Here is a 27,268-nt window from a genome sequence, read left to right on the forward strand (position 1 = left end):
AAACTTTTATCAGTTCGGTCTTTTTTATTTGATCTTGTTCTCAGTCTAGGATACAATTGTTTTCACACTTCTGAAATGATCAAAGCTGGAGTATTACAAAATACCAGCATAAGCAGATGAACCGTTTGTGAAACCTTAACTGCAATATTTTGACGGAAAAGGTTGCCGTTTGGCTGAAGGTAGGGTAATAATGTCAAAACAACAAAAATCAAAACACCAACATGTCATGTGCTTGAACAAGTGGTTAAAATAAATGTTCACCAAAGTTTAACTTAAAAAAGCAGACTGTACATCCAAAGAAAAGACATGAGTGAGTCAAATGACCTGTTTATTTAGCATTTTTAAACAGTGTTCCCCAGAAACACATATAGACTTAAAAATGCATACATTATAACAATGTGGCTTCAAACGGTTTGTAAGCAACATTAGTATCAACTCTACCAAAACTGCATTATTGTTGTTCAGTCATTGTGAAAACTAATATGGATGATGTAGCAGAATACTTTTTTCAGTTAAGACCATGATTTAACAATCAGAGGTCCATGCCTGACAGAAAATAGCAATAAACATAAACAACAGAGGTAGAATAACAAGTCTTGTGTTCATTATTGCATAATCCTGGTCATTCTTGTCAAGATTGTCCTTGTACACACATATTGTGCAATTCCTGCCACACCCAGTGACAGCTGGGATCGGCCCCAGAACCAGCTTGACCATCATTAGAAGAAAATACCAGTTAACAGAAAATATATGGAAGCTACTAAAGTTGCACCGCTACCACATTGCCCTTTTGAACTTTAGTGTCCTTCAAAATGTTCACGCTATTGTATCGTTGTTGTTTTTTTGCCATTCTGTAAAGTAAATAAAGAAGTTGATTGGATAATTTAGCAATACAACAATGCTTATAAAGATTATGGATGTCTCTTCACTTGAACCTTAATATATAAAGGTACCACTTTAGTAGTTAGAATCAGTTTAAAAGATTTATAATAACTATTCCAACAATCTAATGGTTTGGAATGTGTAATTACCTGGCTTTTTTTTCCTGTTACTTTCACCAATACGTTAATATTTTCAATCTTCATGTTACGCGTGTGCATGTTTAAGAACTTATTAAGGTTTATATTCATGCAGTAGGAATCCAAATGCTCTTCCACTCCACAGTGTTTCTCCACATTTCTTCCAGAATGGATGGATGAGTCCAGTCAGCCTCCTCTTTGTTTTCCTGGCTGAACAGGCGCAGGGTCTTCAGTGGGTTGGTGCAGGTGTGCTGGAGGTACTGACAGCCCTGCAGCATCAAATCACAAAGCAGAAGCTCAGGTTTAGCAAGATCCTATGAAAGAGAAATGCTTTCCTTCCAAACACATATACCATTTCGACCATCCTTGATAGAAATAGGTCCTTACAAGAACATCACTAAGTTAAAGCAGAGCAGCATGGATACCAGCTCTGAAGTACAAGGCTGAATCCCAGTTCTCCTTTTTACCCCCTCCCCTTCGTCTACCCTTGCTGCAGTGCAGCAGAAGCGACACTTCACTTGAGCCTTGTCATGGTTGCGGTGCTATTTGCAGTGAAGTTGCCATCAGTGTAACTATTAGCTGCAGCTGCATTAGCTCTTCATGTTTTTAAAATACAACTAACAATTGAAAATGTGGTTCAATATTTATGGGTAGTAGATAATTTATTACGTGATAAAAAAATATGGAGTGGCTTTACAGTGAAAATCGATAATTGCGCTTAGTTACATTAAAGTGCTTCCATTTTTTTGTCTACGCTCCGCCAATCACATCATTAGGTGCGGTGTATTGTGGAAACTTTCTCTACCCAGTCATCGTGACTGTGCAAAACTTAGGGCTAAGGGGTAGAATTGGGATTGAGCTCTAAATGTTCATCCCTCCCTCACCTCAGCGCTGCCCCAGTACCAGATGGCTTTGATGACACTGTGATTAGCCAGAGCAGCAGTCAGCTGGTCTCTACTTCCTGTGAGGATACTCACTAAACCTGCTGGCAGGTCACATGCCTGGAGCACCTGAAGAAAGAGAAATGCTTTATGACGACAATATCAATGTTTAAGTCGCAGGACTTTGTTTTCACTGGCACTTGTGTAAAGAACGGTCTTGCTTGGCAGGGCGGAACCCAAGTGTGTTTAAAGTGAGTAATAAATACATAAGTAAAAATAAATAATGAAACCCCAGCGTTGGAGGAATACTACCAGTGTGCTTGAATTTTCCACTTTAATGTAGAATTTGAATTTCTGTATTTACACTGATAGAACACACCTGAATGAACGTCAGGCCTGGCAGTGGATACTTCTGACTCGGGACTATGATGACTGCGTTGCCAGTAGCAACGGCTGCTCCAAGAAGCGTCACCAGAGAGTAGAGAGGATTGCTGTCAGGGAGGAGCACCCCCATAACTCCCACAGCTTCAGGCACAGAGAAGGCAAAGCCGGACTGTGGCATAGGCTGCAGGACAGAGAGTGTGGAGATCAACTTTAACTGTAACCTGGTTTAACATTACAAACACTCCATGCACTATTATATAGTGTCTGAAATATATTTAAAAAAAATAAAATAAAAATCACTCACCAGACTTCCTCCTTTGATTTTGTCACAGTAAGCTGCCCAATCACTGAGCCTAATAATGCTGAGCTCCACTTCTTTCTCAGCCTCGTCCATTGAAACACCTGTCTGAGTGCTAATTGAAGTGGCTACGTCCCGTCTCTTTGCCTCCAAGCCTTTGGCCAGAGAGTTGAGCGACTGGGCACGAGCCGATGGACTTTTTTTCATCCAGCTAGTTCAAAATAGAGAAAGAAATTTAAAGGATGATGGAAAATTTACCAAACACAGACTTCATTAAAACAGATTGCATTGTTTTGGCTGTCATACATTAGCTGTTGATTGATTCTGAGAAATGAAAATGCATTTACTCAAACACAATTTACAATATCAAAACCTAGCCTGAGTATTTCCCTGTGGTACTACTTAAAACTCAACAAACAGACCTTGATGTACTTTAACTCCACTTGAGTTATTAGTTACCTTTTTCTGTAAGATTTGATGTCAGGTTATGATTAGCAATGGAACAAAGTGAACTTTTCTCAATTTGGACTTTTGCATTTGCCACCAAAATGTTTCGACACATTTTTATTTTTCACAGATGGGTCATACAACTTTATAGCTGTGTTGACTCAGCTCATTCTTGCTGGACTTTGAGTGGTGAAAACAAACAGTGCCAGGGTTGCATAGAACTGTACTGTCTGTCAGGACAGTTTAAAGACTCCAAGGCAAAATGTCCTGACAAAGTTTCAGTATTAATTTAACTTTTACAACCGCGTTAGTGGTTATAAGGAAGAGAAGAGCATATGAAGTTTAACACGTTTAATATGAACAAATTAGGTTCTCTGAAATAGAAATTGTGTAATTAAATTATGGGTTTTTTTAAAAAAAAATCCATACCTAATCATATGTGCACATATTTGTGTTGGGATAGGTAGAAAATGGATATATTTTTAAGTGTAAATGACATTTTTTTCGTGCAAAAACAAAGCCACAGTGTGTCTGACTCACCCTGGCTGAACTTTGGATGCAGCCTCCACTGCATTTCGGACGTCTTTCCGGCCTCCATCTGGACAATAGCCTAATACACCTCTGCCCCCTGGGGACTGTATGGCCACACAGCCCCCAGACACAGATTTGCATGTCTTGCCACCAACAAACTGCAGGTAGTGTTTTGGAACACTGAGGGGAGATCAGAGTTGGGGGTGATGCATGTGAATCTGAGCATGTGGAAAGAACCAAGAAGTGCATAATTGGACTTTTCAGAAACTAACCTAGCACCCAGGTCATCAGGAATGACAACAGCAGAGGCTCCTGACGATCCAAACTTTGAGTAGTCGATGGTGGTGGGGGAGCGAGGATGATTAGACGAAAATGAGGGAGCCCGTAAAAACTGGTACAAACCCTGATAGAAAGCAAAGGAAGAGAAGATCAATGACTTTTCCCACTAATATTTATGAATTCTGAGTCTTTTATAATCTTTTTATACTTTTTTTTTTACTGTGTTTGAAACGCTGCCCTGCAATAAACTTAAAGAAACTAGAACACTGGAGGAAACGGTGGTTTGGGAACAAAACAGGTGCAGGATTCAAGTGTTCTAGACTTGATAAACAGCTGAGCAGCTCACCTCCTGTCCACCATCGGTGCAGGTTCCGCTGTCTTTGTGGCCAGAGATCGGCAGGCAGGGGTCAAACACAGAATAGGAGTTAACCCAAACTGCACCAACTGACAGACTAAGATGGAAGGAAAAAGAGGTCAGAGGGGATTTCCAAGTTTCAAACCAAAACAGCACGACTACGCAACAACATAAACAATAACGGCATTAATTGTGTTGCGCAAATACAAATCTTGTCAACTTTCTCAATCAATTATCAATAAATCTTTATTTATATAGCATCTGTTACAATCAAAATTGTTTCTAGGCGCAGAAATAATAAATATTTTATGAAGCTAACACAGAGCCATATTGTGAGGTGATGCAGATGGTTTTGAGAATGACGTTTTAATAATGTCGCATTGTAAAATAAAGAAAATAAGAACAAATTTAGGACACAATGAATAGATGTGTGAAAGCACCTCTTTGCTGTTTCCAGAGCAAGAGTAAGATCTTCAGTCCAGATGGAAGCTGCTTGCCCATGAGGAGTGTGGTTCCCTGTATGTAAAAGATTGTTGCTGTGGCTCAGTGGGAACATCCAATTAAAAACAAACTCTTGGTGATTTTCTGTTGGCAGAGAGTTGGGGTTTGTTTTTTTTACCCCATTCCTAGAGGTTTAAATACTAATTTAGATGTTTGATAATTGTAACTTTTACCTTTGGATTCCATACTAGATCATTTCTTGCTAAGCATTTTTACATTTTTCAACTTTTAAAATGTATCCTTTCATGTAGGATGTTCATTAATCTATAACAAAAAGATACTTCCTTACCAAGGGTCACCGCTTCTTTGCTGCTTCTGAACGTTAAAAGTGGAAGCAGTGGACCAGGAGGGGGGTTTACAACAAATGGAGAGGAGGGGGCTGATTTACACAGCACTGTGGGAGGGTACTGGGCACCTGAAGAGGGGGGTGTGCAGGACTGAACCAACTAAAAAATAGATGGAGATGCACAAAATGAGCAAGTTGGTGCTTTTCAGGCTGCTTCGCACAACCTTGGCTGATCATCAGGACCTACCATCGCCCCCTGGTGCTGAGCCTCTTGTACTGCAGCATCCACCAGCAGCCTATCATCGCTGGACAGGGTGATACATTTCAATCCAGCCATACGTAGTCTGAGGCGGGCTACCACACTCTCCTCCACTCTCTCCTGCACACACAACACCCAGTGGACCTGAGTGGGGAGGGAGGGGTGGACAGCAAGGTTATATGGAGGGTCTTAAAAAAATGGCCCGTTATATTTCCTCTTGTTTGTATCACTCACGTTGGTTTTTGTTCCGAAAGCAGCTTCTATCACCCCGTCCACTGCGCTGTCAATGTCTGCTGTATCAAAGATGATGAACGCACAAGATGATCCGGCACAAACTGACACAGACAAGGGAACCCCCATCCCTGCTGTGGCTTCACACAACATCGCGCCATCCTAAGAGATGCAGGGAAAAACACTGCTGTAATATTTTACAGTTGTTCAAACCAAAATCAGTGCAGGGCATTGTTCCACATTAGAAAATCCCAATTTCCAGCATTAAAGTCACAACTCTATACGTACTGTTCTACTAAAAAAAACTATGAATCTATGTAGTGGATATCTGATGTCAATCTCAACTGTCGCACAAACACACCTGTTTGTTGCCACCGTATGTGACATAGCTGATGCTGGAGCTCTGGGTCAATTTGGCAACCAGTGAGCTGTCACTCCCTGTTAATACATTAAGAGCTCCAGCAGGAAATCCTGCTGCCATAACAAGCTGTGCAAGCAGAAGGCATGGGGGGGCTTTGGCACGGCCAGGAACAACAATGACAGAATTACCTAAAAGGAAGATAAATCAACACCTTGTACACAATGAACAGGACCTTTTAAATACCTGAAAATGCAGTATAATAATTACACAAGGCTTTAATCTAATAAAAGAAACAAAATACAGTGGGACTTCTACTTACGAATGTCTCTACATGCAGAATTTTCAGGTTATGAAACGTCCTAACGGTAAATTTTTCCTCTCGTTACGAAAGAAATTTCAGGATAAGCAAAAATACGCTACCGCTGCTACTCACAGCTCGCGGAGTTTAGCGAACGTAAACATGTTTGTAGCTGCTCTGCCATTGGCTATTGCCTAGCATCTTCCTGTCATCCCACTGGCTAGGAGGGACGTCAATATGTAAAGATATGTGTGTATCCCAGCGTCGCCTTCGTTTAACTTTTATTTATTGTGGGTGTTCGAATGTTTGTCCATTAGATGGCGGTGTTACCACAAGTGTTAACGTTCGTTGCTAGTAATGACGGCTAATGTAAGATTAGCCTGTAATAAAGTTCATTTTGTTCCTGGAGAAGCCTTGCACTAAATTCCTACATTTATTGTGCGGTAATCTAATTGTAACATGTATTTGTTACATGTTTTGATGCATTTTTATGATTTATAAAAAAAATAAGTCCGAATTTTTGGGGGCTTGGAACGGATTAGGGCATTTACATGGAAAACGTGTCTCTAATTACATAATTTTCAGGTTACGAAACAACTTCCGGAACCAATTAATTTTGTAAGTAGAGGTCCCACTGTACGTAATTATTTGTGCGTTTGTGTTACCCATGGCCAGTGCTGGTATGACTTTAAGGAGAAGAGAATTAAAAGCGCAGTCGTCAGAGACAACTACTACCACCACACCTGAAACAGGACAATCAAATAAGCTTGATGTGAAGATGATGAAGGCTGATGAAGATTAACGCAATGCTACTCCTATAATCTCACCCAGTGGGTTCCAGCTGCTGATCAGAGTGTCTCTGAGCTGGGCCCAGCTGCTGTAGTACTGCAGCATTCTGACAATGGTGGACGGCGAGCCAGACACCCCACACAGCCCGCACAGCTCAGAGAAGCACTGCCCGTGCTGGCCGATGACGCTCACCAGCCTTGATTGCGGATCAAAGGGAACGTGTACAGACAGCTCCATGTTAGATGGAAGATGACCAGCGCTGCCGAGGTGTGGGAAAGCACGTTTCTGGTTACCTCAGCAGGACATTGGCCCTCTGGCGACAGGTCAGGTCACTCCACACCTGATAGCCCTCAGCAGCAGAGGAGGCACACTGGGAAATATCCTCATCCTCGGCACAAACTGTGCTGCAAATAACGCTGCCTAAAAAAACCGGAAAAGAGCAACTTTTTAATGATCTTTTAATAATGTAGACAAGTTTTAACTCTGTTATCAGACATATGTGGGTTATATTAATGGACTTGCAAAAACAATTTATAATATAAGAAGGGGCCAATCTTATATGACATGTTTATTATCTCTTGACTATTCTGTTCTTTAGCTATTTACTATTTCATTGTCATAAGTACTGAAAGCTATATCAAAAAAGTTGTGTTTAAATACAGTAAATTGGTGCCATTAATCATGTCCTATTTCATACAACTAGATATTTGCATTTGTATTACATGAATATCAAAGTACACCTGGTACATCCCAAATGATTAATGAAAAAGTGAATTAACCAATCATTAAATAGGCTCCATTGTTTTTATCAAAGTAAAATCCAAGTAATTAAAAAAAAAAAAATAGATGAGCTTGAGCCACAAAAGATTCTTTGCTGAATATTTTCACAAAATGAAGTCGACATAAAAATAGTATTCATGATAACACAATATAATTTAATCAAAGCTACACAACGCTTGTTAACGGGGAGCTTATGAGAATTTTATCTATAGGAATCATAAGTAAAAGCAGCAGCTGAGTGAGACTGGCTGAGAGTGTAGAGAGGAGGATGTCAGAGGTTCCATAACTGCTGGATCCAGGTGAAAACACCAGCAAATAGTAGGTGGTATCTGTGAAAGAAGTTACAGAAGCGCCTGCATGCTCAGGGCGCCCTCATACGCACTTCTAGCGCTAACGATCCTTCCAACATGAGTGATATTTAAGAGCTAAACCACTGCTGAGAGTTCAAGACCCACTCACCTGAAGAATCAGTCAGGGAGCAGCTCTGTCGGTCTGCTGGAAGGACAAATTTGCCATTTATGAACAAACCCAGAGAACGGGAGTGGTGATCCAGCCAGGCCTGATGGAGAACACATTTCTTTCAAGTTTGGCATTAAATGTTGCAATCTGTGGTGAAATCTCTTGGCATCAGAAGCATTCCCAGCTTTGGTGGGATACATGGCCTGATCCCTAAGTTTCTGATAGGACACATCCTAAAAAGAGGTTCAGAGTTTCCCCCCACATTTGATCTGTGATCAGATCAAATGTTGCCATAGGTGAAGGCTGTAAAGGCTGGACACTGACTGCTAATTGATGAATGTTTCTTTCGAAACCTCATCATATATAAAGCCCTGGATTTCAGATGACAACACAACCATCTGACGCCCAACATTCCATCACTGGAAAATGAGAACATAAGATATTCAAACATTTCCAATCATAGAGCAGCTCACCATAACGTAAAAAAAGATTTTACACTTTTTAAACAGTCTGAAGTCATGACAATTTAGGCCAAGAGACTTCTAAGTAATTACTGAATACTCCAGTCCAGCAATCATACTTTCAGATGCTGTCATTGGTATTTTTGCAGAAATGAACAGTCCCCAGTCATTGTGCAGTCAAAATCAGCTCCACATGTACGTGTGCTGGATAAAGAACAGTGAAAAGCCCAAGCAGAACATGTCAGTGATTTACAGACATTGGATCAAAGTTCAGAGTTTACTTCTCACGGAGTTTATCCACAACTTGCAAAATAGGAGAAATTAAAGCTACTATAAAATAATATTCTGGCATTGTGCAATCATTTTAACACAAGTGACTCAATGCAGGCCTTTAAGATCAATCGGGGAGCTCTTAAATCAGACTGAAAACGTAAAAGAAAAAGACACAGACACATCTACTACATGTACAGTCTGTCACATGTTTGTCTTGTGAGCCACAGCCGTCAAACTGTTAATGAACTTCGCATGAAGTAGATCTAACGAGAAAAGTGACCAAACATCCCCAACATGCATCACAGCATAACTTTGGGACATTTAAATCATGCGCTTATTGCCAAACTGATTAATAAATTTACCTGTGCAATAGGGTAGGTAGGAGTTGCTGTTGGCCCGGATTCCATACTTTGAAAAATATCGTACACTGTCTTGATGTTGCCAGTAGCCATAATATTTACAACTCAGAGGCAATAAATCTCCCTAGGGCAACCTACTCAGATCCTGGTGACTTTTCCCGCTATTGTAAAGTTGGGTGAGCTCAAACCTGGAGGTCAGTAACTGTGGATACAAGAAGGGGGGTCCCACTCCACGTCAAAAGCAACGTGCTACCTTTTCCGCAAACCGCTCAAAGGCGTCCGCCGTATCAAAGAGCGACATAGGAGGGACCGAGAGACTTCACTCAAGTTAACTTCCGGTATTGAGGTCTTCAAGCAAGAGCAAAGAAATAACAAATTAGATTAGAAAAACAAAATAGAATTTCTTTTATAGTTTGTAATCAATATGATAAAAATGTATTACAATACCAGTTTGATTTTTAAATTAAAACTGCAGACTTTAGATGTTGCTGCACTCAGTGTTACATAGCATTTTCTTCCAATTAAAATCAGCATAACCAGTTATTGCTGCGAATATGATAAGTTATGATTTTGACCGCGGTAAGGTTTCGATCAACGAGAATTTTCTTTCTTACTGCTGTAATTGGCAGTGACATTAATCATGACAGCTTGTTGGGGGTTTTTTTCCCCGACGGAGGTATTTTGCCAACGGACCTCAAAGGAAAAAGGCAGCTCGAGCATGCGCTGTACGACAACCAGGAAGTAAAGGGCGATTGATGGGCATTTTGAGCTGAGTTGGCTCATATCTGAAGCTGATTTGTTGTTATTACATATACAAACTGGAATCAAGGGCAGATCCGTTCGTGGTGTGGAGTAATAACTTGCCTGACAAGAACCATCTTTTTAAATATTTCTTATGAAAATGCCCCGGAGAAAGGTAATGCAGATATTTGATGTAGACTATGGCAGACTGCAAACATAATAACGTCATAGCTAATGTTATTCAGGGTACAAAAACGTTTTGTGAAAATAGCCTGTAACCTCTCTAGAATTAACTGTTGCGCGCAACATGCTAGTAATTAATTGCACAGTTAGAGTATGATCAAATGCTGGTGTTTTTTTTGTGTTACTAAGTTGTAGTTTGAGATGTGTTGTGCTAATGTTTAGGCTATCTAATGATTATTGCTAAGTTGTGAGAATGGCGCTGTCTCTTCTGTTTTTTTCCATAGCTGTGCTGAATCTTGCTGTTGTTCTAAAAGTTAATGGGAAATTTGAGATACTGTTTCAAACCGTTAATATCGGTAAGCAGCACTTATTACGATGGAGCAGACTATTCTTTTGAGTGTGAGGATGGAGCGAAGCGTCCGCCCCAAAACAACGCTGTGATTGGTCGGGAGTGAAAATGAGCGTGACGTCATCAGAACGTCTCGCTCCAACTCCGCCTCCTCTCGACTGTGATTGGTCGTAAATAGTATTCGCCTGTTCTATTAGCGGCAGTGTTACGCGTTTCTCCCTAATTCTTCTTCTTATTGTTTAAATTGTTGGTGTTTTGGTTGTTGGCAGTTCTATAGTGCTTACTTACTGTAAAAGTAATAATATTGCATTTGATCTAAAACTGGAGACAGGTGAAATACAGAACATTGTGTATATCAGCCTTGTCCATTTTTAGTGGACTTGGAAAACTCCAGATACCTTTATTTTGGGGAATTAGTGATTAAAATAAAAACAAAAATTTACTAGTCAGTAGCTACTTGAGCTCTGGTACCCCGACCCCACTCAGCAGTGTTCTCTAATGGAGAAGGATGGATGTGTTTAAACTTACTGTTAATGTTGTTTTTTCCAATTGGCGGCAGGTATTATTTCGTCCCACACCCATGGTAAATTGCTGAATTTGGTTTGACTGTTTATCGACAAAATGGAGCGATGTTTTTTGCCCACCATGGGATCTTTTCTGTATTATCCACTGGTAAAAAAACAAAAAAATAAAACCCACACACTCATTTTATTTACTGACAACACACTGAGTTGATTACTTTGTTGTTTTTGTGGTTTTTCCAGAGGACCGCTGGCAGCAGCTCAGATGGGACAGAGGACTCTGACTTCTCAACCGATCTTGAGCACACTGAGGCACCCAAGGGTTCGTGCACGCGCAGCAGTTCACGCCTAACTCGAGCATCTCTTCGTCTCAGCCAGAATTCTCAAGGTAAATGTTTAAAATAATTTCTTTACTAAACTAAAATGCAAAATAATATACAGCATAACCCCCCCCATATATAATTGCTGCCATTTTTATGTTTGTGTGTGCATATTTTTCTTGATGCCAAAGTTAATTGTGCATTGTTCTATTTTTATTTGATATTGTTTATGTTTTTTTTTCTGTCGTGTTATATCCTCAATTTCTAAACTCTTTTTAAAAGGAAAATAATTACAGTACGAGCCACAGTGGTGCAGTGGTTAGCGTTGTTGCCTTACAAGAATAAGGTCACGGGTTCAAATTCAGAGGCCAGGGGTTTGTATATCTGGCTACGCTGGCAGTGTACAATAGCCTCATCCACATGTTTGTTTATGACTCACAAGGTTTAAATGCAATTTAACCTTGCATGCTGCTTCCCAAAAAGATTGTATAATTTTATCAAATGTAATTTTGTATGTTTGTATGCATCTGTGTGTGGCATTTGGTTAAACTCTGGAAAAGTCAGCTGAGGACTGAATAGGTTTTCTTTTTTAAAAAGACACTGCTTCACTTGCACAAACTTCTCTTTTAGTGCAAGATTATTCATACCAATGAGGCTTCCAACATGTAGCTGCATCTTTTATTCGATATTTGGATCGAGTTGTATATTGGGATGGTAAACATTAACAACCCTTCAGAATCTCAAATTTCATCTTTTCAGTTGATTTCATACAAAAGTTTCTCAACCCCAAAAGAAATTGAAAAATGTAGTTGCATGTGCCATAGAATGAAAGAAAATTCTTCCCCCTTTCTTTCTCTCCAGATAGTTGCAACCCAGTAAGGAGCAGTTCTCCAGCAGCTGTGGGGGCTGAAGAGGCCCACGACACCGTGGCAGAGGCATCAACAGCAGTTGCTGAGTCCAGCTTCTCATCGGAGCGCATGGTGACACGCAGCCAGCAGTGGGCAGCAAACAACAAAGCCAAAAAATACTCACTGCGCCAGAGCAGGTCTTCAGGCTCCGACACAGAGGCTAATGGTGAGAAGGATTTCCTAAATCAGAACATGACTTAGCTGTGGAATGATTTCCACATTTTTAGACTTTAAAAAGTTCATGCGAGAACAGAAGAATATTTGGAAGAATCTGTGTGTTTCATTCACATATTGAAGTGCTTTGCTGCTAATGTTACGAGGCCTCTCTGATAACGCTCTGTTCCTGATGATAAAGAAGACACCAAGTGTGTTTTATACGTGGGATAAATAAATACCATTGAAGGCATCTGCAGCATAGTTTCAGGCACAATAGGTGGCATATCCACATATTCATTTTTATTACTTAGTACCCTCACAATGAATCTTTGTTGAAATGTGATGCAGGTTAATTCAATTCTTGAAAATATGTGTTGACAACAGAAAATCAAAGGCAAAAGACTTTAAAGCAGACTGTTCTCAGCATTTAGCTATCAGCATATGTTATTATCTTTTGAAATATGAAAAATTGATGACAAATTCCAACAAAAAATGATACGAAAAGCATCTTTGTTACATCTTTAAGTTGAGTTGAGCTGCAAAGGTTGCTAACATACAGATGTGTACATGAGACAACCCATTTTCTTTTTAAATTGTATTATTAGTCAATTAATTTGAAAGAGAAAATAATAATTATAGCATAGACTTATATGAAACACATTTTATTCCCTTCTATGTTTATGAAGACGCAAAACAAAGACCAGACCAAGATGATACTCCTCCTCGCACTCCAACTGGCAACACTCTTTCATCGGAGTCAGACATGGAGGTTTGCAGCCCTAGCAACGAAGTCGTGTCATCTAGCAACAATCCCATAGTTTCACAAGAGGAGGATGAAAGATTGGCCAAAGAGCTGTCACTGAAAGAGGCCGCGGCTCATGACCTTTCCCACCGGCCGAAACGACGACGCTTCCACGAGAGTTACAACTTCAACATGAAGTGTCCCACACCTGGATGCAACTCCCTGGGTGAGGACACAACCACTGTTGTGTGCTTTTCTCGTGTTTTCTACACTCATCCCCCTTTCTGTTTATTCTAGGACATCTAACTGGGAGACATGAGAGGCATTTCTCCATATCTGGGTGTCCTCTTTACCACAATCTTTCTGTTGACGAATGCAAGGTACGTAGCACAGCACAATTTATAGCAACAGTAATTCTCATTTTAAACCTGAAGTTTAAAACTGAAGCAGCTTCACTGTGATGGAGTCTATGGGGCATAAAGATAGCAGCCCAAACTGAATTTGTGAAGCCTAAATGAACATAGAGCTAGCTACTGTAATGATTTTGCTATACGATGTATGAGGGGACACAGTGTTGGTGATTTTTGCAGGGCAAAAACACAACACGTGACAAACCGGCTGAGGAAAGAACACTGACACACCGCCAGGATGAGAACAGACACTCCACAAGGAGCCAGGTACAATGAGTTTTACAAGCTACCTACTCATGGCATGTTCTCATATACTACAGGAACATTGTCAACATAGACAAAGGCACCACTTTAAGCCTAGGACCGTTTCTCGAGTCCACCTGTCTACTTCACCATGAAGGAGTATAGGAGTGTATTTGTGAACCTGGAGGTCAAGATATATTCTAGGCTCACCTTTTTAGCTGCGTTGCCTTAGAGGACAAAATGAAATTCTTCAGAATAAACAAAGGTATGGTGAGTAAGGCCTGTTTGAGATACTGTGGGTGTGAAAGTGTGTCATGCACACGACTTATGTATCGCAAGAGAAGACATGCAGCTGCAATATCACATGCCCATAATAGTAAAACAGAATTTTAATCAGATTTACACTTCATTTAATTATAGTCTCTGTAATATTATTATCTTTACCTCATTTCATAATTTGGCTAACCCGGAAGGACTGACAGCATATGTTTTATTTTCGAACAGTTGGCTGTATCCATATGTTAATTATGGGCCGACACTAATTTTTAATCATAAAATATTGCTAACAAGTTCAAATTTGAGTGGTTGTAGCACAGGTGGCTGATTTGTTGCTCTAATTACATGAAGGTTAATGGTCAAATCCTCTTGCCATCTACATGTTGTGTTCTTGTTGTGTTATTAAGTGTTCTTAATAATAATCACTGGCTTCCAATCACATATCTGTCAATGGGATATAGTGGTAGAAACAATGAACCAATTATAGTAGGAAAACAATCATTTATTTGTGTTGCTGTCTGTACACAAGTGTATACAGTAGATAATTGCTTCTTGGGACCCAGAAGACAAATCATTTTAATTTGTTGGTGGTTTGATTTTAGATCCTTGCAGAATTTATGCAGTGCAGAACTCCTTTTCTTTGCAATGCATGCCTCTTTTGTCTTAGGCTCCTTCAGATCGTCAGCTGCGCTACAAGGAGAAGGTGACAGAGATAAGGAGGAAGAGGAACTCTAACCTCAACAAGGAACAGAAGGATAAGTGCATGGTAATGTGATAACCACCTTTTGACCTACTTCAGAAACTGAATATTTAAAAAAAAAAAATCCTTCCTCACTTACAGGATCATCTCCAAAACCATGGCGTTAGCAGGGAGCCGCTGTTGGAGAACATCACCAGTGATTACGACCTAGAACTGTTCAGGAAAGCGCAGGCACGTGCCTCGGATGACCTTGTAAGGAAGCAATCTCATCATCATCTCCCTCTTTTGCTCTTTTCCCTCCCTTCTGTGTTTTTCTGTGACATTACTCATATTTTGTTTCCAGCCAGTTAGCATGTTTATCAGCCCCTTCCATTTAGTCTCTTTAGGCAGTTCAGGGTGTCGGGCTTTTTGAGAATTTTAAATAGTTATTTTTTTCTCCCAGATCGTGTTGTTTCCACTAAATGTGATAATTTTTGAGTGAGGAAAGAAATATTGGAGACTATGTCATGTGTACCCACTACCTTGGGGAGTTCCTCAAGGATCCATTCTGAGACCAATTATTTTCCCCCTCTACTTACTCCCACTCTGGCAAATGTTTAAAAGACATAAAATATTGTACCACCTATATGTAGATGATACCCAAATATCGAGAGGATGATAGATACACATCTGCTGAACAGTCTTCCAGACTCCTTCACGATTTCTGAGATCAGCAGATCAGTTCTTTCTTGTCATCCCCAAAAGTAAACCACAAAGACCAGGTGGTTGATCTTTTTCTGTGGCGGCTCCTAAACCCTGGAATGAGCTGCCATTAGACAGAAAAATGTCCCCCACCTTACCTACGTTTAAATCTCATCTTCAAACTGCATTTTAGTCTTTGGCTTTTAATGCAAGTGTTCTTTTTTAAAAGGTTGAAAAGGTCTTTTTTATTCTTAACTCATCACATTTTCTTAATCTTTTATCCAATATGTAAATCACTGTGCAGCACTTTGGAATGGAGTAGAATGGATCCTCTCCACAGTGTAATTAGAGACATTCTGCATTTTCCGCTTCGATTTCTTCTTGTTGTGTCTTTACCTTTTCACATCTCCCTGATCTTCCTAATCCTCCCTACTGTCTTGGCACATACAGGAAAAGCTTCGGCTGGCTGGTCAGGTGTCAGAAGGCAGCAACATGATTAAAACCATTGTGTTTGGGCGATACGAGTTGGATACCTGGTACCACTCGCCCTACCCAGAGGAGTATGCCCGCCTAGGGAGGCTTTACATGTGCGAGTTCTGTCTAAAGTACATGAAGAGCCAAACTATCCTGCGAAGACACACGGTTTGTTAGTTGTTGTTTTTTATACTGGAAACAGTCCGAGTTATAGCTTTATGGTAGACAATTTTCTCACTAAATAGATGATTGTGACACGCAATACAAGATTACGCTATGATTCTGTCTGCCAAGTTAAACCTTGGACAAAAGCAAACATTCTAGCAGTCTAATCTGAAACAATAACACTCACCTCCGTCCACCTCAGGTAGAGAATCGCTGAGAATTTATTTCATTTTTGTCCAAATGAAAGTGTAAAATTAAAGCAGGCACAAAATGAGTGCAGGCCACTTCAAACACTATTCACACTGTTTTGATGAAAACCAGGTAATAATTGCATTCTTGGACCAAACTATTGGGATATAAGCTGTATATTTTGTATCTGTGATGCAGTTTGAGAAGTGATACGGCAAATTTGGGGGTCAAACATTACTGGTGTGTAATGATTTATCAGGTCAGAGGTTTTAATGTGAGTAATAACACTCACAAGTGACTTTATTATTAACCTGTGATTCTTCTTGTTCTTGTTTATGTAGTTGGTTGGTTTTATGCATGTGAACTTAGCCCCATTGCCTCCTTTTTCCATATGCCATATTTAGGCAAAGTGTGTGTGGAAGCACCCTCCAGGTGATGAGATCTACAGGAAAGGGAACATCTCTGTCTTTGAGGTGGATGGAAAAAAGAACAAGGTAAGGCGCTAGTGTGGTCTTACCCTAAATACGTAACCTCTCTGTCATTCAAGACGTCTTGCAGCAATGGTTGAATATAGACTCAACAACAAAAAGAACTTCTGAACTGGGGTTTTTCTCTTTATTACATTAATTAATCAGAAGTAGGCCTTAACTGTGGAGGATAGAAGTCAGAAATCTACTGGACTCAATCAAAGAAGAGATCTTGAGGAGAAGCTCTTCAACATTTGTAAGAATGTAGACTAAAAAGTTCCGTTATTCAAGCACTCATATTTTCACTATGCAAGGTTGGATAGTGGTGTTTCTTTTGTATTATGCCTGTTATTGAAGGTAATATGGATAAATGGAAATACTTGTTATCTTAGACCTTTAGGACACAGAGAAGGTTTTGTATACCTTTATTTTATGTGTCATGGTGAACGCAAACTTAAATCAATTAAATCAACAATCAAGCTAAAAAGGAAATGCTTTTTTCTTTTTTGCTAAGTGCATCCCTATTTCCATCCCATGTGGTTTCCTGAGCTTGGCACATGCTTATTTTAAAAAGCAGAGTGCAAAAGAACAGCACAAGCACGTTGGACATTTTTCATTTTCTTAATGCATCATTGCAGGCAAGTTAGATCACATCAGCACTCATCCTCTACATCCAAGCGGAACATTGCTCTGAATTACATGCTAAACATTGAAATAACTTTCCCTAAAATGGAAAGTTGTGTTGGAAGGATGATCAATGCATGTGGGATGAGCCTATTGGTAAAAGTATTATGTATAATGATGTTCTTTTTGCAGATTTACTGTCAGAACTTGTGTCTGCTGGCCAAACTCTTCCTGGATCACAAGACTCTGTATTACGATGTTGAGCCTTTTCTCTTCTATGTCATGACTGAAGCCGACAACACAGGGTGTCATCTAGTTGGATATTTCTCCAAGGTAGAAATGCGAGGCTTCTATAGCTTCACCAATCCATTGCTGCATGGTAAATTATGTCCTGAAGAGCTAAGGGGAATCCGTTCATCATGTGTTGGATTTCCTTGCATTATATGACTGAACACACACTAAAGCCTTGGGAAGATACTTTTCTTCCTATTTTAAGCTTCCATTAATTCAAATAGATTTCAAATATTTCAATAATTTTTCAACCTTGTAGCAAACTAAGTATTATTTTTAGAGATGCTCCTCATTGGAACGCATGATGATTGTATTGAACTAAATTTAATGTCAGGTCCAGTATTTTATAGCTTAACTAATGAACATTATGCACCTCCTATACAGTAAATTTGCATTATACACAGCTCAGGACTAAGACCCATAGGAAAGAAAGAAGTAATTAAAGTGAATTGCAGTTTATTACTTCTTCTGCATTAAAAAGCCAGATGAACAACATTTTTATGGGGACCATTTGTTTGGCTGCAATACCAACGCTATAAACAAGCCATTAAAGCAGTCCTAAATATAAAAACATCATCCAAAATGCTCTGTAGCTGCTGTAACATCCTCATTTTATATTATTATTTCATGGATACTAGGTAGGAGGAGGAAATATTGAAACTATATTATCAGAACACAGATGTACACATAGACCAGTTAAGCAAAAAAGCACCTAAAAATGCTGCACACACGATGCTTACTTCTCTTACATTATTGCATTTTGCCCCAAGATTTGATTAAATGTTTAATTCTGTGTGTGCAGAGGTGGAGTTTATACTATCCTGTTGAATCCTTGTTTGAACATATGACAAACAAAGCTAAATACGTTAAGATAATCGGAGATCTGCTTTTGCCATTAAACAAGTTTTAGAACTTTGCTGTCCTTTCCTGCAGGAGAAGAATTCCTTCCTAAACTACAACGTGTCCTGCATCCTCACCATGCCCCAGTACATGAGGCAAGGCTATGGGAAAATGCTAATCGACTTTAGTGAGTACAGACAACAGAAGTACACCCTATTATTACCACCCTGTGAACTTCATCATTACCTTAAGAGTAGCCAAGAGATGCTGCACAGCAGAGCAACTGATTACTTTTTTGTATATTTTTATTGAAGAGAAATGCTTTTTGCTGCAGTCTGCCACTTTAGAAAAAAACAGCCCTTTTTTTCCTATTTATGAGAGCAGACCTTATGATCTAACTAGCGTGTCAGTAGATGCAGTACGTTGAAGTTGATGTTGTTTTAAATGAAAGGAAATCAAATTTATTTAAAACCCAAAATCACAAACATTGTTTTCCTTGGGTGGCTTTACAAGCTGCACATTCGAACCAGTTAAGGATAGACTTAAAAGAACCTTTCAACATAAATGAGTAACGCTGAAGTACAGCCTGGAAGAAAGAGAAATGCAGTATAGGTCACATATACAGAAGACATCAAATCAACAATATAATGTATATATTCTTTACAACCGGAGATATCATAAATGAGTTGGAGGATGTGGCTTAAATGCTGTAAGGGGACACTTTTGCTAGGGCCAGCCATTCTGTACTATGCTTTCTTCCCTGGTCTCCCTGACCAGTTGCCCCTGAAACATTGATATATGGAAGGCATAATGCTGCCATTAAATGACTGCTACAGCATGAACACATGGCTTTATATTTTTCAAAATAATTCACCCTTGTAAACGTCTATGATTGACTGCATGAAGCAGATGGTTCATACTTCATGACCATGTTTCATGCACTGCGTATAACAAGTGTACCTGGTACAGTTGCATTTACACTAGCCACATAATCCAAACGTGCTTGGGCACAGTACAGCTGCCTCGAAAGAGTGCACCCTGAGAAAAGGGTAAGCAAGGTTCCTTTTCTTCAATTATAGCTTCTACATCACATCATCAGTTTTGATTTCTCCTGAATATTCAGTGTTATTCAGGCAATATGCTGAAGCAGCATAAGGAGACACTATGCTGATGAATAAGATAAAGTACAGCTTACAAACATCTCTATCTTTTCAGGTTACCTGCTGTCCAAGGTGGAAGAGAAAGTGGGCTCACCCGAGCGCCCGCTGTCTGATCTGGGCTTAATCAGCTACCGGAGTTATTGGAAGGAGGTGCTGTTGCGCTACCTGTGTAACTTTCAGGGGAAAGACATTTCAATCAAAGGTAAGAACTACAAGACTACATGTCACAAAGACCTGAGCGAGTGGAAAAAAGAAAAGAGGTTCACGGGGAGATGGTGCTATCGGTAATACAGGCAAATGTAGTAAAGAGTAGCAGCAATAAAGTTCAAAAACGGGATGATCAAGTTAAGCCATCAAGTCGCTTCAGTCTATGCCAGGTCAGAACTGGTTTGCCAAATGCATTTCTGTGTTCTAACTCTTTTTCTTTAAAGGGGACTTTTGTAATTTTCTTTTTCATTGTTGCCCTTTCCATTACCCAACTGTAATGCAGTGCATTGCTATGTAATTGCAATGTAATGGAAACATTCAACTGCATTAATGTGTTGTTTTCTATCATTTACTTTTCACAAATAACTAACTCATGGCAAAAGAAAACTCTTCACACTCGATTTAGTACTTCAGTAATAACACCATGTTCCCTCACCCCCCACCCCCAGTTTTCTTTTGAGCTATTTTTCCAGTGTATCTTTCTGTTATTTTGAATTTTCTTAGGTGTTTTCAGCTCACAAAGATGGAACACTTGTCAATCCTCCCTGTCTCCAGTTCTCTTCAGGCTGTGCTCTGCCTTTACTGCTCATTTTTTGAGAGATTTATAAATTGATCATTTTTTTCCTCCCTAACTGCTTAAATGCAATTTTGCAATTTTGATTGTATCAAAATAATTAACACAACTCACAAAACCACACACTCAAACTGTAAAATGCCTCATATATCCTTCAAAATGAAGCGCTGCAACCAAAACTACATTATTAAAATCAAACTTTTGCACCAAATGGCACACAGTTCTTTCATTTTACCAGAACACTGCTGCGCATGAGTGCTCACCTGTGGTGTTTCTGCTTACTGCCTGTCTGAGCTGATAACAACTCACCACTGAGCTGTTTGGCCAGGTAGCTCATATATTATCCAATTAGCTAATGTGGCTCATTTTAAATGCCCACGTTTGAACGCGGCAAACGTGTAACTTTTGGTCAGATTGTTCTGTCTTATGCAGAGAAGCTGTCATACGGTCAGTGCATTTAAAAATGTGAGTTTTTAAATTGCATAATGTGTGTAAAGCATAAAATATGTTTGAAGTTTTGGAGACTTGAGAAAAAGTTTTTTACGCTGTGTGCCAATGTTAAAAACTGTGCTATGCGTGTTGTTTTAGTGTGTCAGCAATTTGGAAAAAACTAAAAACCAAACTTTATTTGACATGAATATAAAGTCGCGCGTTGATTTATCCATATTGTACACTATCCTGCATAAAATAAAAAATGTAAATTTAATCATTGATTTTCCTTTTTATTCCCAATTTGTCAGCCTGGCTCCTATATTTTCATAAAGCACAAAACATCTGCTTGATGGCTGCATTCTAATTGGCTAAACCAAAAAAACAGCTTGCTGTCTTTAGCATTCAGCTCAGACGTTTGTCTTTGTTACTCAACAGTAGTCTCTTATTCTCACCTCTAATTCTGCGTGTGTTCACAGAGATCAGCCAGGAGACGGCAGTTAATCCAGTGGATATCGTCAGCACCCTGCAGTCGCTGCAGATGCTCAAGTACTGGAAGGGAAAACACCTGATTTTAAAGAGACAGGTTGGAAATGATACCGCTAAATTCCTAGAATCTAAACAAATATTATGCAGTTTTGTTCATTTGATAGAGAATTTCATTTCTAGTTAGATATGTAGTTATTTTGGGGTTTTGGCCATTTAAAAAAAATGCTATTTGAACTCATAGTTATATGCAATATAGCAAAATTATAACAACTGGGTTAGTTGTGAAAAATTTGGGGATAAAACTGTGATGGGTGATGTGTTCATGGTTGCCTGCAGGTGAGTTACTATACTCTGGACTGATGAAGAGGACTTTGATCTGAGCCCACGTATAAGTTACACCTGAATAACTTATATTCAAAATCATGATGTGGCAGCTAAGGCGTTATTGTAGCCAGGCTTAGTTGATAGAAGCTACATTTTGAAGTAAGAAAAAGAACAGTTTAATAAAGGCTGCAGTGACCTTTTACATTTTTCTTTGGTTATCAACAGCAAAAGAACAGAAAGAGCTGTTATATTTCCTAAAATTGATCCAAGGATAGCAAGTACAGAGAGAACAACAGGGGGCTCAAAATGGACCCTTGAGGGAGCCCTTCAGGGCTACAGGGTCACAGAAGAGGAAGATTTGCCAATTTTGGCTGAAAGAGTTTACCTTTGGTGTGTGTCATTAATGTCAAAACACTCACATAAATAATTTTAGTTATTATTTACAGTGCTAATGTTCTGATTTGCATTTGTTTGAGCAAGCAAGTTCCCTTTTGTTTGTGTAGGACCTTATTGATGACTGGAAGGCCAAGGAGACCAAGCGGGGTCATGGCAAGACCATCGATCCTACAGCCTTAAAATGGACACCACCTAAAGGGACGTAGAGGATCTTTTCTCTCCAGATCCACCACGCACACACTGATCTTCCACTGCACAACAGCATGCTCACAGACACTAACACACTCTCCTGTATAAAACATTCGCAGCAGACGCAGTCACTCATTTCCAGTCAGCCGTTACTCTGGGTTCAGCAGTCACTGTTATGACTCAGGAAACTGCATTCAGTCCAGCAAACACACAACTGACATCATAGGATATATCAGATAAAATGACATTAGAACAAGGAAAATGTGAGAAGGGATAATCAGATTAAAAAGGGATTTTTAGGGAGACTGCATTTTCATATGACCCTGCATTAAATTAAATATATTCAAACTATATACAGTAGTCTGTGGAGCAAACCTGTCAGTTTAAATGTTCTCAAAGACATTGCTAAGCTAATTCTAAAATAAGAGTTATGGTTTAGATGTTCAGGAAACAATAGTCATCTAAAGAATGGAGATGGAGTCTCGACGGTGGTCTGTTGAAGACCATGACATAGCACCATTATTAATTTGTTTTGTTTGTTAATTTATAAATTGGGAAAATAATAAGAAAAAAAAAGACAGACTTTTCACAGTTCTGCACTTTTAAATTTATGAAGGCGTGGCACTTATGAATGTGTGTGTAAATTATAAACATTAATATGTTACAATTTTACATGAAAAATGAACCAATTGCACCATTTTTAACATTCCTTATAGTTTAATGTCTATTCGTGTCAGCAGCCTCTAGCTTTTAGCTAACAGACAAAAAGGCCAATTCCCTTTTTTAACTTTAAAAAGTCATGTTTTGGGGCCCTTTCTTATTAATATACACTTTGATCTAAACAAAATATGGCATTGTCAAATTTGTAAAATACTTTACTGTGCGTTCAGTTCCCTCAATCACCCTCTATGATCACAGATAATGCAAAAAGTAATGTATGTAGTTCATGAGCAACGAGGCAGCAGCTGGATACACTAATCTAATCTTGGACAGCCATTATTGAACCTGCACTGCATTGAACTCTGTTCTCGAGACGGTCCGCGTAAGGTCAGAAGGATGTTGACTCGCATTAAGCTGACAAAAGACCTCCTGGCCTGACGGTGACTTAGCAGATAGTATTATGAGTAAATATGCGCACGCCTGAGATTGAATTGAACGTGTCGGTATTCGGTTTTCAAAAAGTAATTTTCCTGTCAGTGCCAGTGTGTGTCTAAACCCAGAGCTGACAAACATTCTACAGAAAGAACTCATCACCTCATCTACTTATGTTAGCCATCCCCTCCTTTCTATAGCTGCCAGTGGCCGTGTTTGGACTGTTACTAGGATGACATTTACATGGATATGTGTTGTGACCACCTGTCTTCTCTTTGTTTTTTTACCTTTTTTTTCGTAATGACGGATGTGGAGCTTAAGTGTGTTATTTTTCTGTCATTTCTGTTTATTTTGGTAAGTTCTTAATAATATTTTATACTGTTTCTACCTCTAAAGTTTATCACTGTATGTTCATTGGGGTGGGGCATGTACTTTGTATGTTTTACTGTGATCTGTCCAGCCTTAGACTGTTTTTATACTAGATTTTGTTATTAAAATATATTTATGTTAAAATATAGGTCAACTGCATTGAACATAGATACAAAGTCCTACTATAGGAACGGCTACCTTGTGAATGTACATTTTTATGTAAATTTGAATATTGTTGGGAAGATATTTAAAGGAACAAGATGAGTCTTGGGTTCTAATATTGTCTTATTTTCCCAAATAAGACGGTTACATTTCACTTTTTATCATCTGCCATTTCTTCACTCTTTTAAAAAGAGACTTCTTACAAGAGGCACTGTTCTAAGCAGCATTAAGATTTTTAAAAGTTGGTATTTTTGACATGTTTACTCTCAAATAGCTTAAGAACAATCGCCAGGCACCATTTTTCGGCCTTAAAAAGGAAAACATGGGATAAAAATTGTAAAATAAGAAAAATGAAATGTAGGAATCCGCCCTTAAGGTGTGAAGGATTAGATGTGTGCTCTTGAAATTTGGCCAGTTTGAGGTTAGTTCTTACTTCGAATTCCAGCATCAAAGGTTCACAACATGGGATTGAAGCTCCACCCCACATCCTGGCTATAGAATGACATATGTCACATTATGACATAAAACATATAACTGATTTTGTTTGTCTTTTCCCATTTCACCCTGACTAAGGCTAGCTGAAGGCTTACTAAAATGCAGACCATAAATGTCAAACTCTTCCTAAAAACACTACAAAAGAGTTCAGACAGCAGTTAGCTGTGAAATCGGAGGCGTTTAGACAAAAGGTGGTCGTTGACGTTGTCCCTGAGTCCGTTATAAATCAAGTGTTTTTTGGTCTTCATAGCCTCAAGGTGTGTTTGCTTTTCTCTATTCAGAACAGTTGTGTTGAACTTCAGTGTCACAGTAGTTTTCTTGTTTCTAGTGTTGTTTTCTTTGTATCTTCTGTCAGATGTGAGATACAGAACATGTATGATTTCTCATTTATTTTTCTTCTCATGTTTGGTTCTGCTGGATCTTCACTATAGTTTTTCATCTTTGAAGCAGTTCTGGTCTCAACACATCCTCAATAAATTCTCAGAAATGTAACGGATGAAAATTATTCACGCTAATTCGTGTTTTTACAGGGAAGTGCCCTTACACCTGTCAACAATTAATTCAAAAATGGCTTGACTGCCATTTCCTTTTTTCGATGGTTCTTGTTTTGCCCATTGAAGCTACGTGTGTTGGACCAGAGTGCAGGGTTTTTATGTTTGATTCTGTTCTCACAGGACTCGTCTTGCCTTTCAGCGCAACATAATATCAGCAAAAGGACCTTCATTGCTGTGATCATGTGGGCGTATTTGAAGTTTAGGAGTCAAAGTTGCAGATTCTAATGTGCCAGTGGCAGCTATAAAAGACCAACATGTCACAGACTTCACATCAGGTGAACACACCTTTCACAGGCCACAGTGAGCTGTTGTAGTTCTGCCGGCTGCTTCCTATTTAAACTGACAGCAGAGACAGAAGTAGCGCTGCATCAACATGTAGCTTGGGTTGTGCTTTTGTACTCGCTTTCCTTCCAGCTTAATAAACACAGATGCTGAAACACCAGTTGAGGTCTGGTCTCCTGTGCTGCTTTGACTCGTGACTTGTGACCCAGAACCTTTTCTGCCTTCAGTTAACAGCCTTGTGGGAAAATCATCCATCAAAGTCAAACCAGTCATGTTAAACAGAAGTGAAATTATTTCAAACAGACCGGAGAACACTGAAGGACATGGGCCAGAATCCAACAAGCATCCTTTTTAGTATGAGTCTCTCTCTCTCTCTCTCTCTCTCTCTCTCTCTCTCTATACATATATATATATATATACACACACATATATATACATATATATATATATATATATACACACACACATATATATATATATACATATATATATACATATATATATACATATATATATATATACGTGCACGTACTGATAAAGTCCTGTTTTAAGCCACTTTGATATTTCCTTTAAACTTTAGGATTTTTTCTATATGTGCTATGTTCCACTATATATATATATATATAGTGTTTATATTACATTCTGTGAGACAATTTTAAAAGCAATAAGTAAATAATTGGAACATAGCACATATAGAAAAAATCCTAAAGTTTAAAGGAAATATCAAAGTGGCTTAAAACAGGACTTTGTCAGTGGTTCATGATTATTTAAACAGATACATATAGTAGTTTTATAGTTATCTCTATTGCTATACTCTTTTTCTTTATTATAGAAATCAGTTTGGTTTCAAATGTTTTCCTTGGATCAACTAGACTTTTTTAAAGAACCTTATAGAAATTCAGTTGCCTTTAACACCAACATGTAGACACAGATACACCACACTTCAGGTGGTACTGTGGTCCACCAGTTATAGTTCAGGTGGTACTGTGGTCCCCCAGTTGTAGTTCAGGTGGTACTGTGGTCCACCAGTTGTAGTTCAGGTGATACTGTGGTTCCCCAGTTGTAGTTCAGGTGGTACTGTGGTCCCCCAGTTGTAGTTCAGGTGGTACTGTGGTCCCCCAGTTTTTACACGGCATCTTTGCTGTGTAATGTGTTATCTGCGTAATTAGCTGGTGGCATCCTGTGAATAGGTCATTGTACCATGTATGAATGTGAATTGTGATCTAAAGACAACTTTGGTTCAACTGGAAGCTAGCCTGAGCAAACAAAGACCACGAGAATAGAATATGATGTCTCTCACCATACTTATGCAGATGACACAGTTTTATATTTCAATGTCATCACATGCATACAGCCCCTTACTTGCCCTCAGGAATTGAATTCAGGGTGGAAGCAGTTGTATTTGGCCCCCATAACAAAAGGTCAAAGATCACTGCTCACCTTGACTCCAAGTCACTGAAGGTCATACATCAGAGACAGAAACCTTTGTGGAATTATTGATTCAGACCTGAAATATAACAATCACTTTAAATCAGTCATGAAGTCTCCCTATTACCTTCTAGAACATGGCTAGAATCCAGGTATTATATGCGGAGAAAATGCAGTGAAAATTGCATTCATTTATCTTCAGTAGGTCACATTAGAACTCAATTGGGCAGCCGCCGCTGTCAGCATCCTCGCTAACACCAGGAAACGGGACCATATTACACCTTTTAAATCACTCCACTGACTTCCTGTGAGTCAATGATAGATTTAAAAACCTGCTGGTTTTCAAAGCACTGAATGGTCTGGGACCAAATTCCATCCTAGGTTTGACCCTAAGATCCTACAAAGCATCCAGACCCCTCAGATCATCTGCTGGGTTCCCTGAATCTGTCTTTTGGGTTCCCAGAATCAGAAAGAACTAAATATAGTGTTGCAGCATTTTGCTCTTAGGCTCCTCGCGTGTGAAACAAATGTCACCGCTTTTAAGTCAGGCAACCTCTGTTTTCTGTCTTCTAAATGCTCTTTTAGTT

At 39.2% G+C, this 27,268-nt stretch overlaps 2 protein-coding genes across 3 annotated transcripts; one reads left to right on the forward strand and one right to left on the reverse strand.

The window, feature by feature from the left end:
- Positions 1–9,548, reverse strand: aldh16a1 (aldehyde dehydrogenase 16 family, member A1). The gene is made up of 17 exons (XM_029835986.1): positions 9,255–9,548; positions 8,159–8,258; positions 7,213–7,339; positions 6,958–7,115; positions 6,796–6,873; positions 5,833–6,020; positions 5,475–5,633; positions 5,229–5,384; positions 4,985–5,141; positions 4,635–4,710; positions 4,186–4,291; positions 3,833–3,963; positions 3,570–3,740; positions 2,589–2,793; positions 2,280–2,465; positions 1,904–2,029; positions 1–1,288 (listed from the first exon to the last, which is right to left on the reverse strand). Exons 1-17 carry the CDS (start codon positions 9,342–9,344, stop codon positions 1,127–1,129), a joined length of 2,376 nt encoding a protein of 791 aa, XP_029691846.1. The 5' UTR covers positions 9,345–9,548; the 3' UTR covers positions 1–1,126.
- Positions 9,549–9,961: 413 nt separating this feature from the next.
- On the forward strand, positions 9,962–25,413 carry LOC101073735 (histone acetyltransferase KAT7-like). 2 transcript variants are annotated; one of them, XM_011603671.2, is made up of 16 exons: positions 9,962–10,167; positions 11,084–11,196; positions 11,289–11,433; positions 12,227–12,439; positions 13,116–13,397; positions 13,469–13,551; positions 13,762–13,848; positions 14,768–14,866; positions 14,942–15,052; positions 15,932–16,123; positions 16,714–16,803; positions 17,593–17,733; positions 18,625–18,718; positions 19,747–19,893; positions 21,381–21,487; positions 22,218–25,413. In XM_011603671.2, the coding sequence occupies exons 2-16, from the start codon at positions 11,146–11,148 to the stop codon at positions 22,314–22,316; spliced, it is 1,941 nt and encodes a 646-aa protein (XP_011601973.1). In that variant the 5' UTR covers positions 9,962–10,167; positions 11,084–11,145; the 3' UTR covers positions 22,317–25,413. The 2 variants fall into 2 exon arrangements, with proteins under 2 accessions (XP_011601973.1, XP_011601974.1); XM_011603672.2 differs by lacking the exon at positions 11,084–11,196.
- Positions 25,414–27,268: the final 1,855 nt, after the last annotated feature.

The sequence above is a fragment of the Takifugu rubripes genome, chromosome 5 (assembly GCF_901000725.2).
Source record: "Takifugu rubripes chromosome 5, fTakRub1.2, whole genome shotgun sequence".
Taxonomy (NCBI): domain Eukaryota; kingdom Metazoa; phylum Chordata; class Actinopteri; order Tetraodontiformes; family Tetraodontidae; genus Takifugu; species Takifugu rubripes.